The sequence below is a fragment of the Coregonus clupeaformis genome, chromosome 4 (genome assembly GCF_020615455.1).
Source record: "Coregonus clupeaformis isolate EN_2021a chromosome 4, ASM2061545v1, whole genome shotgun sequence".
NCBI classification, from domain to species: domain Eukaryota; kingdom Metazoa; phylum Chordata; class Actinopteri; order Salmoniformes; family Salmonidae; genus Coregonus; species Coregonus clupeaformis.
Window position 1 is genome coordinate 20480634 of NC_059195.1, and position 16404 is coordinate 20497037.

Here is a 16404-nt window from a genome sequence, read left to right on the forward strand (position 1 = left end):
AGTCAAATGACACCGCTGGTCCTGCTCACACTGCCCTACCCTATGCTTTGACTTCTTTCTCCCCTCTCTCTCCAGATGAAATCTTGCGACTTGTGACGGCCGGCCTCCCAACAACCTGCCCGCTTGACCCTATCCCCTCCTCTCTTCTCCAGACCATTTCCGGAGACCTTCTCCCTTACCTCACCTCGCTGATCAACTCATCATTGACCGTTGGCTATGTCCTTTCCGTCTTCAAGAGAGCGAGAGTTGCACCCCTTCTCAAAAAACCTACACTCGATCCCTCCGATGTCAACAACTACAGACCAGTATCCCTTCTTTCTTTTCTCTCCAAAACTCTTGAGCGTGCCGTCTTTAGCCAACTCTCTTGCTATCTCTCTCAGAATGACCTTCTTGATCCAAACCAGTCAGGTTTCAAGACTGGTCATTCAACTGAGACTGCTCTTCTCTGTGTCACGGAGGCTCTCCGCACTGCTAAAGCTAACTCTCTCTCCTCTGCTCTTGTCCTTCTAGACCTATCTGCTGCCTTTGATACTGAGAACCATCAGATCCTCCTCTCCACCCTCTCCGAGTTGGGCATCTCTTGGATTGCGTCCTACCTGACAGGTCGCTCCTCTCACCACTGGTGTCCCCCAGGGCTCAGTTCTAGGCCCGCTCCTATTCTCGCTATACACCAAGTCACTTGGCTCTGTCATATCCTCACATGGCCTCTCCTATCATTGCTACGCAGATGACACACAATTAATCTTCTCCTTTCCCCCTTCTGATAACCAGGTGGCGAATCGCATCTCTGCATGTCTGGCAGACATATCAGTATGGATGACGGATCACCACCTCAAGCTGAACCTCGGCAAGACGAAGCTGCTCTTCCTCCCGGGGAAGGACTGCCCATTCCATGGTCTCGCCATCATGGTTGACAACTCCGTTGTGTCCTCCTCCCAGAGTGCAAAGAGTCTTGGCGTGACCCTGGACAACTCCCTGTCGTTCTCCGCTAACATCAAGGCGGTGACCCGATCCTGTAGGTTCATGCTCTATAACATTCGCAGAGTACGACCCTGCCTTACACAGGAAGCGGCACAGGTCCTAATCCAGGCACTTGTCATCTCCCGTCTGGATTACTGCAACTCGCTGTTGGCTGGGCTCCCTGCCTGTGCCATTAAACCCCTACAACTCATCCAGAAAGCCGCAGCCCGTCTGGTGTTCAACCTTCCCAAGTTCTCTCACGTCACCCCGCTCCTCCGCACACTCCACTGGCTTCCAGTTGAAGCTCGCATCTGCTACAAGACCATGGTGCTTGCCTACAGAGCTGTGAGGGGAATGGCACCCCCGTACCTTCAGGCTCTGATCAGTCCCAAAACCCAATCGAGGGCATTGCGTTCATCCACCTCTGGCCTGCTGGCCCCCCTACCTCTGCGGAAGCACAGTTCCCGCTCAGCCCAGTCAAAACTGTTCGCTGCTCTGGCACCCCAATGGTGGAACAAGCTCCCTCACAACGCCAGGACAGCGGAATCACTCACCACCTTCCGGAGACACTTGAAACCCCACCTCTTTAAGGAATACCTGGGATAGGATAAAGTAATCCTTCTACCCCCCTTACCCCCCCCCCCCCCAAATTTTTTTTGAAAATATTGTAAAGTGGTTGTCCCACTGGCTATCATAAGGTGAATGCACCAATTTGTAAGTCGCTCTGGATAAGAGCGTCTGCTAAATGACGTAAATGTAAATGTAATGATGTGTACAACTGTCACTCTTAGGCCAGATATTGTAAGGACACACACAAACACAGCACTACTCCCACGCAGCTGTAAGTCTCCTTCTTAGCCCTATGGGCTCTGGTCGAAAGTTATGCACTAAATAGGGAATAGGGTGCAATTTGGGATGCAGACTGGGTCTACTCTCATCCCTGGTTATCCACCAACAGTTACCTTGACACAGTGGTTGAATAGGCTAAGATACAGCTGGGCTTTGATTTCGACTTCTATTGCATCCTCCACATGAAAGAGTGTGTGAATGAATAGATATGCCACCTGACTGGCACACTATGCATATTCAGGTAGTTTTTTTCTCAGAGGAGGAATATCTCTGAAACCCATCACATTGATCTTTCAGCAGCACTGTACAATGGTGTGGAATGAGCCAAGCTTAAGTCAAGCACAGGGAAAAGTCACAGCGAATGATGAACTCTCAGAGTGTGTGTGTGTGTGTGTGTGTGTGTGTGTGTGTGTGTGTGTGTGTGTGTGTGTGTGTGTGTGAGTGTGTGTGTGTGTGTGTTTTTCATTTAGCACTGTATAAAAAATATTGTTGTAGCCGGTATTGTAAAAATCCATACTGGTATATCTGTATCACACAGACCTACATGAAATGTTCCATCAATACTACAAACCACATAATCAATGTATCTGACTAATAAGAAATGAATGAAGGCCCTAGTTGAGTACAGTCTATGGCAGGGATCATCAACTAGATTCAGCCGCAGGACGATTTGTTTCTTGAGTGGATGGTCGGGGGGGACAGAACTTAATTACAAATAATTTGTACACTGCAAATGAACCGCAAGAAGCCCAAACAGATATAATATTTGACTAAAACATAATAATTTCAAACCTTGCATTTGTAGGCCTATACGATCACACATATATCTCTCTGTTATGCGTGGGAATACTTTGGAACAGATTTGTACAAAATTAAAATCACTTGGGAGCTGATTTGCTGGTGTTTTTACCGCCTTTTATGTCCAACAATAAATACATAAAATAATAATAACATTATTAAAAAATCTCTGAAAACTTGGGGGAAATCGCCCACGGGCCTTGGGGAACCCGTGATTTTTCTAAGAAACACACCCCATGCAAGTATAACGCTATGGACTCATGCTGTTTACGATAAAGCATGCTAGGTTTCCAATGCCAGCCACTGTGAAGAGATCCCTCTCTCATTGTTGTACCAGGTGTTGGGAATTCTGATGGGAGACTTATTTGTCAAAGACAGACAGTTTATTAACTACAACGTTATGCCTTAGCTTGTGTTTTCTGAATATTAGCCCCACAGAGCTGAAATAGCTGCCGGGTTTTACATAGTCCTACATCCACCATGCAGGTGACAAATATTAGGGTGCGACCAAATGGGACCCTTCCCTCTATTTTATTTATTTTACCTTTATTTAACTAGGCAAGTCAATCTTATTTACAATGACGGCCTACACCGGCCAAACCCGGACGACGCTGGGCCAATTGTGCGCCGCCCTATGGGACTCCCAATCACCGCCCGGTTGTGATACAGCCTGGAATCGAACCAGGGGGGGGGTCTGTAGTGACGTCTCAAGCACTGAGATGCAGTGCCTTAGACCGCTGAGCCACTCGGGAGCCCTTACAGTGCACTACTATAGGAAATAGTATAGGAAATAGGGAGCCATTTGGGACGCACCCTTAGTCTGCTGAAAACACGTTGACAAATGTATTAGGGATGAGATTCTAGAACCATTAGAGTGTAGCGTGATCATCATCCTACAGTGACAGGCTACAGCCGAAGGCTATGGAACCCCAGCGGTTCCTACTGTAAACCATACAAGTGTAACTATGAATTATTTGGACTTTATGGGATTGTTGATATTCCATTTATGACTTGTGGTGGTGCTATTCTAGCTGCTTGGCACTAACTCATGAATGTAAAAACCCTGTGTGTGTTAAATGAATGTGTGGTGAATGTAGGCGGCAGCCTTGAGCTTTCTGATCGCAATGTTTGTGTAATGAATGGCGGAGCCCATGTGTCCAGTCCACTAAGGGACCTTCCGATAAATCCCGATGACCAACAGCAGATTCATTCGAACATCAGAGAACAAGCTCTCTCTCTCTCTCTCTCCGGCACCGTATGCACGCATCTCTCTGCAAATGTGAAATGAGCATGAACTGTCATTGGCAGCACGTATATTCCTTGCACCATGTCATACGGAATATATTAGGAACTCTATGTTTGCATTACGATCATTATAGCCGGAGGGTAGGCATATTATAGAGCGCAGTTTCCCATTACCATCATCATTTAACACCAGGGGCACCTCAGGGCTGTCTCATGAATATGGCTATGAAATTATGATTAATTCTCGGTTTATTTAGTGAGATGTCACCAGGGATGTGTTGTATTGGGATATGATTGGTGGAATATCATGGGCAATATAGGCTTTTCTATATGCATAGTCACACACACAAACACACACACACACACACACACACAAGGATACGATTGGCGAAATATCGTGTGCCAGCCCAGTATAATATACTTTATTGCCAACAACCAAGGTTGGTGGTTTGTGACACAGCATGGTAGCTCTGACATGAAGAGGCTGGGGTATTAGTATAATCATCATGTCAGAGCTACCATGCTGTATCGTAAACACAAACCACCAACCTTGGTTGGTGGCAATAAAGTGTATTGTACTGGGCTGGCACACGATATTTCGCCAATCGTATCCTTGTGTGTGTGTGTGTGTGTGTGTGTGTATGTGTGTGTGTGTGTGTGTGTGTGTGTGTGTGTGTGTGTGTGTGACTATGCATATAGAAAAGCCTATATTGCCCATGATATTCCACCAATCATATCCCAATTCAACACATCCCAGGTGACATCTCACTAAATAAACCGAGAATTAATCATAATTTCATAGCCATATTCATGAGACAGCCCTGAGGTGCCCCTGGTGTTAAATGATGATGGTAATGGGAAACTGCGCTCTATAATATACCTATCCTCCGGCTATAATGATCGTAATGCAAACATAGAGTTCCTAATATATTCCGTATGACATGGTGCAAGGAATACACGTGCTGCCAATGACAGGTTCATGCTCGTTTCACATTTGCAGAGAGATGCGTGCATACGGTGCCGGAGAGAGAGAGAGAGAGAGAAAGAGAGAGAGAGAGAGCTTGTTCTCTGATGTTCGAATGAAATCTGCTGTTGGTCATCGGGATTTATCGGAAGGTCCCTTAGTGGACTGGACACATGGGCTAGGGAATAGGCTACTATTGAGTCCGGGGGAAGGATAGCAGAGGATTTGAAACACTGTCTGAAACGTGATCATTCTCCGCCATTCATTACACAAACATTGCGATCAGAAAGCTCAAGGCTACAGCCCTACACTGTTCTCTACCGGGCTATAAACGTCTTATTACCGATGGTCATTACATCGATATGCGTCGGCATAAACTGTCAAATAGCACACATAGTCTAGACTACAGCAAGGAAACAAATAGCCTCCATAGGCTAATTCCACGGACAAAACAATAGGAATGGAGTAGGGTGTCCATGTGTCGGGCTACGGGATCTGGGCGAACAAGTGCAGCCAATCTAGGGACGGAAGCCCGACACATGGACTAAAGACCGGAGCCGCTAAAGACCGGAGCCTCGAGCACCGAGGGCGAGACCTCCACTGGCTGAGAAAAACGAAGCATGAACTAAAAAGAAAAGTTGACACTCGCTAGCTGCATGTTTGTGAATGAATCCAGCAACGCGTCGTGCACGCCGCTTCTACTGTAGCCTCGTACTGCAACAACGTAACAACCGAGCTTGTTCCGGGGAAGAAACATTAACGCGTAAAACAACAAGCAAATTCCCCGCCGGAACTTTCATTTATTGTGCATTGCCTGGTCGCGGCGTTTACACACCGACACCGCTGAAGGCTCAGCAATAATTGGAGAATCTGTGCGGTTGAAAGCAGGGGCTACCGAGCCAGCCTAAATTAAAAAAGCGAAGGCAGGTTCCTACCTCCTTCTTGGTCAGCCTGAAGACAGGCGGGGATATTCTTCTTCCAACCCGGCATCTTTTTCGCGGTATGAGCATTCAGAAAGTCTCAAAGATAAATCTCAGGCGCATTTCAATCTCAGGAGTAGCCTACAGGTTTCCTTTGCGAACATATCCCCACACACAGTCTCGGAGTCTTCTTGTTTTTCCGTGGCCGGTGTAATTCAACGCTGTGTCTCCCACCACCGCTCAGCCTCGTTGTGGTGAGCGCAGGGCTCTGCGAGAGAGAATAACCTATATATAATGGCCTATCGCCCAAAAAAAAAACCTGAAGCAGTGTGCCCTATTCAACCTCGAGATATGCGAATCCTGCTAGATATAACATAGGTGAGGTGGCCAGAAAGGCAACCAAAAAAGGAATGACCGGTAATTCATCATATTTTTCTATGATATTATTTTATCGGAGGGTGCAGGGATGGGGTTTGAGAAATGGTCTAGTCTGGACCACGCGGTAAAGGCAGGGAGCCCTGCCCGGTTTAATTCATTAACTTCAATAAGGGGTGTGCATGACATTTTCTACGGGACACAGGAGCATCTATAGAGTTCCAGTAACACACATCTAGCAGAAGAAACGCCAGTATATAGTTAGCTTGGTTGGCAGTATAGTGGACGGTCATCTTAGATCCTTTGTTTATGTCAGTGCATCGGCTGAGCCCTCGAGGTTTACAACAAGGCTATTCTCCCGGCGGACTACATAGTATGATGTCATCCATAACACTGCTAACACATTCAGCGGAGATGTTTTATTAATAAGTTAGAGCCTAGTGGCATAGCGTTTCCCAAGATCTCTCCTCCAGTAAACTACGCCAGCCTGTTCCATTGCTGCTAGCGTTACATTTAAGTCATTTAGCAGACGCTCTTATCCAGAGCGATTTACAGTTAGTGAGTGAATATATATATTTTTTCTTTCATACTGGTCCCCCGTGGGAAACGAACCCACAACCCTGGCGTTGCAAACGCCATGCTCTACCAACTGAGCTACACAGGACTCAGCACACCTGATTCAACTAATCGAGGGCCTTCAGCTAGTCTAGCTGGTAGTTCAGGAATAGATTTAAAACATAAGTGGAACTGACTGAGGGTAGTTGAGGTGAGGTTTGGGAAACACTGGCCTAGTCGACTGTGATGCTGGTGTGTCTGAGGGTAGTTGAGGAGAGGTTTGGGAAACACTGGCCTAGTCGACTGTGATGCTGGTGTGACTGAGGGTAGTTGAGGTGAGGTTTGGGAAACACTGGCCCAGTCGACTGTGATGCTGGTGTGTCTGAGGGTAGTTGAGGAGAGGTTTGGGAAACACTGGCCTAGTCGACTGTGATGCTGGTGTGTCTGAGGGTAGTTGAGGAGAGGTTTGGGAAACACTGGCCTAGTCGACTGTGATGCTGGTGTGTCTGAGGGTAGTTGAGGAGAGGTTTGGGAAACACTGGCCTAGTCGACTGTGATGCTGGTGTGTCTGAGGGTAGTTGAGAGAGGTTTGGGAAACACTGGCCTAGTCGACTGTGATGCTGGTGTGTCTGAGGGTAGTTGAGGAGAGGTTTGGGAAACACTGGCCTAGTCGACTGTGATGCTGGTGTGTCTGTAGTTGATTTACACTGCAGTCGACTATACTTGTGTCTGATTAACACTGGCTGATGCTTCTGTTCTTAATCCACTGCATTCTTCTTCAGAGGTCTACAGCCTGTGCTCTGCTCCGTGTGTCATGCTACCTACCACCCCTCTGGCTCAGTATGTCAGGCTACCTACCACTCTCTGTGCTCAGTATGTCAGGCTACCTACCACCCCTCTGGTTCAGTATGTCAGGCTACCTACCACCCCTCTGTCTCAGTATGTCAGGCTACCTACCACCCCTCTGGCTCAGTATGTCAGGCTACCTACCACCCTCTGGCTCAGCATGTCTAGGCTACTACACCATCTGGCTCAGTATGTCATGCTACCTACCACCCCTCTGGCTCAGTATGTCAGGCTACCTACCACCCCTCTGGCTCAGTATGTCAGGCTACCTACCACCCCTCTGGCTCAGCGTGTCAGGCTACCTACCACCCCTCTGGCTCAGTATGTTAGGCTACCTACCACCCCTCTGGCTCAGTATGTCAGGCTACCTACCACCCCTCTGGCTCAGTATGTCAGGCTACCTACCATCCCTCTGACTCAGTATCTCAGAATACCTACCACCCCTCTTGCTCCGCATGTCAGGCTACCTACCACCCCTCTGGTCCAGTATGTCAGGCTACCTACTACCCCTCTGGTCCAGTATGTCAGGCTACCTACCTACCCTCTGGTTGTTCAGGCTACCTCACTCCTCCTCTGGTACTCAGTCACCCACTGCTATGGCTTACTATAACCCACCCCCTCTGGCTCAGTATGTCAGGCTACCTACCACTCTCTGGCTCAGTATGTCAGGCTACCTACCACCCCTCTGGCTCAGTATGTCAGGCTACCTACCACCCCTCTGGCTCAGTATGTCAGGCTACCTACCACCCCTCTGGCTCAGTATGTCAGGCTACCTACCACCCCTCTGGCTCAGTATGTCAGGCTACCTACCACCCCTCTGGCTTAGTATGTCAGGCTACCTACCACCCCTCTGGCTTAGTATGTCAGGCTACCTACCACCCCTCTGGCTCAGTATGTCAGGCTACCTACCACCCCTCTGGCTCAGCATCTCAGGCTACCTACCACCCCTCTGGCTCAGTATGTCAGGCTACCTACCACCCCTCTGGCTCAGTATGTCAGGCTACCTACCACCCCTCTGGTTCAGTGTGTCAGGCTACCTACCACCCCTCTGGCTCAGTATGTCAGGCTACCTACCACCCCTCTGGCTCAGTATGTCAGGCTACCTACCACCCCTCTGGCTCAGCGTGTCAGGCTACCTACCACCCCTCTGGCTCAGCGTGTCAGGCTACCTACCACCCCTCTGTCTCAGAATGTCAGGCTACCTACCACCCCTCTGGCTCAGTATGTCAGGCTACCTACCACCCCTCTGGCTCAGTATCTCAGACTACCTACCACCCCTCTGGTTCAGTATGTCAGGCTACCTACCACCCCTCTGGTCCAGTATCTCAGGCTACCTACCACCCCTCTGGCTCAGTATGTCAGGCTACCTACCACACCTCTGGCTCAGCGTGTCAGGCTACCTACCACCCCTCTGGCTCAGTATGTCAGGCTACCTACCACCCCTCTGGTCCAGTATGTCAGGCTACCTACCACCCCTCTGGCTCAGTATGTCAGGCTACCTACTACCCCTTGTACATGCAGTATTCTCCACACAGCTCATCCCATATAACTACTGCTGTACATATAGAATTCTGCCAGTCGATGTGAGTGGACCTCAGCTTGCCATACTATGCATCAAAATGGGGGCAACACAACAGAACACGGCACTCAGGCTTTCATCCTGAAGTCTGTGGGGAAAGAATAACTAGGCCTTTGGTCAGCAGCAATACAGTTCAGTACATAGCACATCTCTCTAGAGCAGCACCCCCCATCCCCCCTTCTACCCTTGGTAATACATTGACCCCCAGGGATTGACATCAATGGGAGGTGAACCCACCACCACTCCCACCCTCAGGCCCTTCTCCTCAACCACCAACCCCCAACCCCCTGACTCTACTTCCCCATTCAAGAGTCTTTAGGGGGGAGAGAAATGGAAGAATGTTAGAATGGAAATGGAATGAACTCATTAACCATTTGTGAGCCTGGAGAGACTTAACCTCTGACAAATCTTAAAACATTTACACCAATCCTTCCTACTCTAACCTGGAATTCCTCACTAGATCCCTCCCTTCTGCTGATTCTCATCTCTAGTCACTAATGTCTTGTCAGTAATGTCTTGTCACTAATGTCATGTCAGTAATGTCATGTCCGTAATGTCTTGTCACTAATGTCTTGTCACTAATGTCTTGTCAGTATTGTCTTGTCACTAATGTCTTGTCAGTAATGTCTTGTCACTAATGTCTTGTCACTAATGTCTTGTCACTAATGTCTTGTCACTAATGTCTTGTCACTAATGTCTTGTCAGTAATGTCTTGTCACTAATGTCTTGTCAGTAATGTCTTGTCACTAATGTCTTGTCAGTAATGTTTTGTCACTAATGCCTTGTCAGTAATGTCTTGTCAGTAATGTCTTGTCAGTAATGTCTTGTCACTAATGTCTTGTCACTAATGTCTTGTCACTAATGTCTTGTCACTAATGTCTTGTCACTAATGTCTTGTCAGTAATGTCTTGTCAGTAATGTCTTGTCACTAATGTCTTGTCACTAATGTCTTGTCACTAATGTCTTGTCAGGAATGTCTTGTCACTAATGTCTTGTCAGGAATGTCTTGTCACTAATGTCTTGTCAGTAATGTATTGTCACTAATGTCTTGTCACTAATGTTTTGTCACTAATGTCTTGTCACTAATGTCTTGTCACTAATGTCTTGTCCGTAATGTCTTGTCCGTAATGTCTTGTCCGTTATGTCTTGTCAGTAATGTCTTGTCAGTAATGTCTTGTCAGTAATGTCTTGTCACTAATGTCTTGTCAGTAATGTCTTGTCACTAATGTCTTGCCACTAATGTCTTGTCAGTAATGTCTTGTCACTAATGTCTTGTCAGTAATGTCTTGTCACTAATGTCTTGTCACTAATGTCTTGTCACTAATGTCTTGTCCGTAATGTCTTGTCCGTAATGTCTTGTCCGTAATGTCTTGTCAGTAATGTCTTGTCCGTAATGTCTTGTCAGTAATGTCTTGTCAGTAATGTCTTGTCACTAATGTCTTGTCAGTAATGTCTTGTCACTAATGTCTTGTCAGTAATGTCTTGTCACTAATGTCTTGTCACTAATGTCTTGTCACTAATGTCTTGTCACTAATGTCTTGTCAGTAATGTCTTGTCACTAATGTCTTGTCAGTAATGTCTTGTCCGTAATGTCTTGTCAGTAATGTCTTGTCAGTAATGTCTTGTCACTAATGTCTTGTCACTAATGTCTTGTCACTAATGTCTTGTCAGTAATGTCTTGTCAGTAATGTCTTGTCAGTAATGTCTTGTCCGTAATGTATTGTCAGTTATGTCTTGTCCGTAATGTCTTGTCAGTAATGTCTTGTCAGTAATGTCTTGTCAGTAATGTCTTGTCCGTAATGTCTTGTCCGTAATGTCTTGTCCGTAATGTCTTGTCCGTAATGTCTTGTCCGTAATGTCTTGTCAGTAATGTCTTGTCCGTAATGTCTTGTCCGTAATGTCTTGTCCGTAATGTCTTGTCCGTAATGTCTTGTCAGTAATGTCTTGTCAGTAATGTCTTGTCAGTAATGTCTTGTCCGTAATGTCTTGTCCGTAATGTCTTGTCCGTAATGTCATGTCCGTAATGTCTTGTCCGTAATGTCTTGTCCGTAATGTCTTGTCCGTAATGTCTTGTCCGTAATGTCATGTCCGTAATGTCTTGTCCGTAATGTCATGTCCGTAATGTCTTGTCCTCCAGCCCGTTAGTCTACTACTGGACCAATGAAAAGGTCTTTCAGCATGGGACACCCTTAGACTGTAAACATCAACCACTCCAGGCTATGGGAATACAGAGGAGGACAGACACAAGATGTAGACTGACCTGAATGAAACCTGCCGTAGTAGCAGAACAATGGTGTTGTTGGGATTAAGGGCCAATAGATGTGTATGTAATGGTACACTCACTGGGAATCAGTGATGTAGTGGTCAAGACATGGGGGTAAACTTTGATCGCCGGTCACGGTGAAAAAAGTAACTCGTCCTATTCTTTCAATGCATTTTTCCCGCAAAAGGTGGGAAACTGTGTTACTTGCAATTACCCTCCTCTACATCACTGCTGGGAATGAAGCATTTTTCTGCAACATTTCTATGCAACATTTCTATGAGTGTAAACAGAATGTTGTTACTTGTAGACTTGTTCACCAGCCGTCTCTCTCTCTCTCTCTCTCTCTCTCTCTCTCTCTCTCTCTCTCTCTCTCTCTCTCTCAATTTCAATTTTTCTGTCACGAACAGAAGAGGACCCAAGAGCGCAAGTTCAAATTCAGAGTTCTTTATTCAAGGTTACAGGCGGGAAGAGGAGTCCCAGGGGTGTCAGGGGTCTTTCAGGGCCCTCCTGTGGGTACCTGTGCTCCGGGGTCACCAAATGTCCGGGGGTGTCCAGTCCAAGTGCTTAGTGTGTGTGTTCCCCAGTGATGGAGCGGCGTATCGGGCTGAGGGTGGTGAAACGTCTGGGCACGCTCATCTGGTGGTCGGAGACCTGGGGGAACACACACACAACAAGCAATATGAATGGCAGGCAGAAGTACAGATCAGGGCTGGGCAAATATCGTGGTGAGAGACAGAAGGCAGAAACGAGTTACCGGAGGGGCTGAAGATCGGAGAGTAGTCGAGGTCCAGAAGGCAGGTTGGGATAGACGGGGCAGTAGAACAAGGAGGCAGTCAAGAAAGGATCGGTATCACAAACAGGAGTCAGAGCGCAGACAGGCAGGTTACTGGTCCGGGTTTGAAGACGATCTGACAGGGCTTGGCTGAAAACCAGGGCTTGATATACTGGGAGAGGTAGTGGGGAAATGCAGTTCAGCTGGCAGAGTAATTAGAACAGAGTGAGGCAAGGTGGAGCTAGTTAGGCTGAGTAGAGAGAGGGAGGTGAGCAGAGTGGAAGATAATTGAATGCAATTAATGTTGCTACCAGGGAGAGAGAGTGCTCATGACAGGACCCCCCCTCCAAGGGACGGCCCCAGAAGTCCCAAGAACAACATCATGCCGGGAGGGTGGAGGGGAGCAGGCGGCGGGTCAGAACTCCTCCCAAGCGGTCGCGAGTGAATCTCCTCATCCTCAGAAGGAGCTGGAGGGTCACGGTCGTGGAGACAGGACAGGCACTGAGACAGGAGCAGGGCGGGCCGGACGGCTGGGAACCCCTCTTGGACCGCCCCTACGGATTGCAGGCTGATCAGGATGTAGTCGGTGGAAGTCAGTGATAAGGGTCCGGTCCACTATCCTCCTGGCCGGGATCCAGGTCCTCTCCTCTGGACCATATCCCTCCCAATCAACGAGGTACTGAGAAGACCCCTACCCCTTCGCCTAAAGCGGAGCAGCCGCCGGACGGTGAACACAGGACCGCCATCTACGAGGCGCGGAGGAGGTGGCGCCGGAGCTGCAGGGACCAGGGGACTTTCATGGACCGGCTTGACCTTGGAGGTGGAAGGTGGGGTGGACCCGCATGGAAGCGGGCAACTGAAGTCCGGACCGCCGTTGGACTGATGACTTTCTGCACAGGAAAAGGACCAAAAGCGAAGCGAGGCCAGCTTTCGGATACAACCCGCCAGCGGCAGATCCGGGCAGACAGCCAGACCTTCTGACCAACCCGGTAAGTAGGTGCTGGGGTCCTCCGTCGGTTGGCACCGACGGCGTAGCTGGTTCCAGACTTCAGGAGCACAGTGCGAGCCTGGGCCCAAGTGCGGCGGCAGCGCCGGGCATACGCAAGAGCAGACGGACAGGTGGCATCCGCCTCCTGGCTGGCAAACAGTGGAGGTTGATACCCGTAGACACACTGAAGGGGGAGAGGCCCGGTGGAGGAACTGGTGAGTGAATTATGGGCATATTCCACCCAGAGCAGGTGTTGAGCCCAGGCCGGGGATTTTGGGAAGCCACACACCTCAGTGCCTTCTCCAGCTCCTGGTTCATGGCGTTCAGTCTGGCCGTTTGACTGCGGGTGGAATCCAGACGATAGGCTGGCGGTGGCCCCAAGGAGATGACAGAACTCCTTCCAAAAGGTTGCTGAGAATTGCGGGCCCCGGTCTGACACTATATCCTGGGGTAGGCCATGGATACGAAACACATGTTCCAGGACCACCTGGGAGGTCTCTTTAGCAGAGGGTAGTTTGGGAAGGGCCACGAGTGGGTCATCTTACTAAAGCGGTCAACAATGGTAAGGATGACTGTGTGTCCGTCAGAGGGGGAAGGCCCGTAACAAAGTCCAGTGAAACGTGGGACCAGGGCCTCTTGGGTATGAGTAGGGGTTGCAGCAACCCAGCAGGAGGCTGGTTGGGAGTCTTGTTTCGGTTACAAGTGGGACAAGCTCGGATGAATTCTCGGACATCCCGTCTCTCCCCGCCACCAGAACCGCCTGGCGGACCAGATGAAGGGTGCAGTGATGCCGGGATGACAGGCCAGACGGGATTGCGTGCCCCACTGAATCACAGGTGACCTGAGATTTGCTGGAACAAACAGACGGTTGGGGGCGCTGGTGCTTGGACCTGGCTGGTCCCGAAGAGCCTCCATGACCTGCTTCTCGATCTCCCAGGTGAGGGCCGCTACACCAAGTGGCTGGGAAGAATGGGAGCTGTCATGGCGGTGGGTCGTCCTTCTGAAACATCCGGGAAAGAGCATCAGGTTTGATGTTGCGAGATCCCGGGCGGTAGGAGAGCGTGAAATTGAAGCGCGTAAAGAACAGAGACCACCGCTGTTGACGGGAGTTCAGCCTCCTGGCTGTTTGGATATACTCCAGGTTCTTGTGGTCTGTCCACACTACGAATGGTTCCTTTTTTGCCCTCTAACCAGTGCCGCCATTCTTCAAGGGCGAGCTTGACAGCCAACAGCTCGCGGTTCCCAATGTCGTAGTTGCATTCGGCAGGGGTTAGCCGACGGGAGTAGAAGGCACAGGGGTGCATCTTGCCATCCTCAGCTGCTCTTTGAGAAAGCACTGCACCCACTCCCACGTCCGAAGCATCTACCTCCACCACAAACTGCCTTGCTGCATCTGGCATCTGGAGGATGGGAGCAGAAGTGAAACATGTCTTGAGGATATTGAAGGCCTTATCAGCAGCTGATGTCCATTGGTACGGTTGTTTAGTGCTGGTTAGCGCCGTGAGGGGTGCAGCCACTGTGCTATAGTTTCTGATGAATCTCCTATAAAAGTTGGCAAAGCCCAGGAACTGTTGCAACTTCTTCCGAGACTCAGGAACTGGCCAGGAAGTGACAGCCGACACCTTCGTGAGATCCATCTGAATCCTGCCCTCGGTCACCCACAACCCCAGGAATGAAACGGTCTTGGCATGGAACTCGCACTTCTCTGCCTTCACGAAAAGAGAGTTCTCCAGCAGGCGGCGCAGGACCAACCGGACGTGGTGCGTGTGTTCTGACAGAGTCTTTGAGAATATTAAAATATCGTCAAGGTACACAAATACGAATGTATTTAGCATGTCCCTGAGGATATCATTCACTAGGGCTTGAAAAACTGCTGGGGCATTGGTGAGGCCGCAAGGGCATGACGAGATATTCATAGTGGCCGGTTTGGTGTGTTGAACGCTGTCTTCCATTCGTCTCCCTCCCTCATCCGCACCAGATGGTAGGCATTGCGAAGGTCCAGCTTAGTGAATACAGTGGCTCCCTGGCTCGCAGCAGTTCAAGGCAGACGAACGTAAAGGCAGTGGGTAGCGATTCTTAACCGTGATGTCGTTCAGACCCCGGTAATCTATGCATGGACGAAGAACAGCCTTCTTCTTGCCGACAAAGAAGAATCCCGCTCCTGCGGGGGAAGACGACGGTCTAATTATCCCGGAGGCAAGAGAGTCGTTAATGTAGTCCTCCATGGCCTTTCTTTCGGGGGCGACAATGAATCCCGGCGAACCCTTGGGAGGTGCTGTGCCAGGCAGGAGATCAATCGCGCAGTCATAGGGTCTGTGGTGGGGGTAGAGATGTCGCCTTGGATTTGTTGAACACCTCTTTCAGGCTGTGGTAACAGGCCGGAACATTGGATATGTCGGAGGTAGCGCTAGATCCCTCCCCCGGAACAGGCAGGGTGGCCCCCTTCAAACAGGTCTGGTGACAACTCCTTCCCCACTCACGGACTGTTCCTGTCTCCCAGTCGATGTGGGGGTTGTGCGCTGACGGAGCCACGGGTATCCAAGAATGAGTGGTTGGCCAGGTGAGTGTAGGAGGTGAAACTGGATGGACTCCTGGTGGTTTCCTGACAGCAGGATTGTCACAGGGGCGGAGATATGAGTGACAGTGCCAAGATGATGCCCATCCAGGGCTCGTGCAGGAATGGGTTGTGTCAGTTGATGATGGTTCACGCCGCCCAGTTGCTGTGCAAGCTCAGGGTCCATGATGTTTGCTTTGCGGCTCCGAATCCACAAGGGCGGCCAATGTATGAGTCTTGTCAGAAAGCTGAAGGCGGAGATGAAGCAGGGTCTTTCGGATGGAGGGAGACTGAAGGCTTGTTGAGCTCACCCGGATCTCCCCTACACCTGGTGAGCTGCGGCTTTTGCCGGACAAGTAGCGACACGGTGATTCTCGCCACCACAGTAGAGGCAAAGGTTGGAGCTTAGACGGCGCCCGACGCTCCTCGGGAGTCAGAGAGGCACGGCCAATCTCCATGGGCTCAGGCTGATTGAGTTGGCTATGGGACTTGACAGGCAGGGGCTGGACAGAAAGCGGCCTCGCCGAGTACGGATGGCAGGTTGACTGGGCAGCCCTTCTCCCTCCTCCGGGTCTGTATCGGCGGTCAATACGGCAAAGCTCAATGGCGGCATCAAGCGTTGAGGGCGGGTCATGGGAAACAAGCTCGTCCTTGATATAGTCCGCCAGGCTATGGAGGAAGGCTTGCACCAGTGCCTCTGGGTTAAACGAGCTTTGACTGGCCAGGGTACGAAAGT

The 16404-nt window shown here is 49.7% G+C and overlaps 1 protein-coding gene across 7 annotated transcripts in view; it reads right to left on the reverse strand.

Annotated features, from left to right (window-relative positions):
• grip1 (glutamate receptor interacting protein 1) overlaps nucleotides 1-5982 on the reverse strand; it is a 451333-nt gene extending 445351 nt beyond the window's left edge. For all 7 annotated transcript variants that reach the window (XM_045210598.1, XM_045210595.1, XM_045210592.1 and 4 more), the window contains exon 1: nucleotides 5752-5982. In XM_045210598.1, the coding sequence (XP_045066533.1) occupies nucleotides 5752-5806 (55 nt within the window). In that variant the 5' untranslated portion in view covers nucleotides 5807-5982. The remainder of the gene's footprint in view (nucleotides 1-5751) is intronic.
• Nucleotides 5983-16404: the final 10422 nt, after the last annotated feature.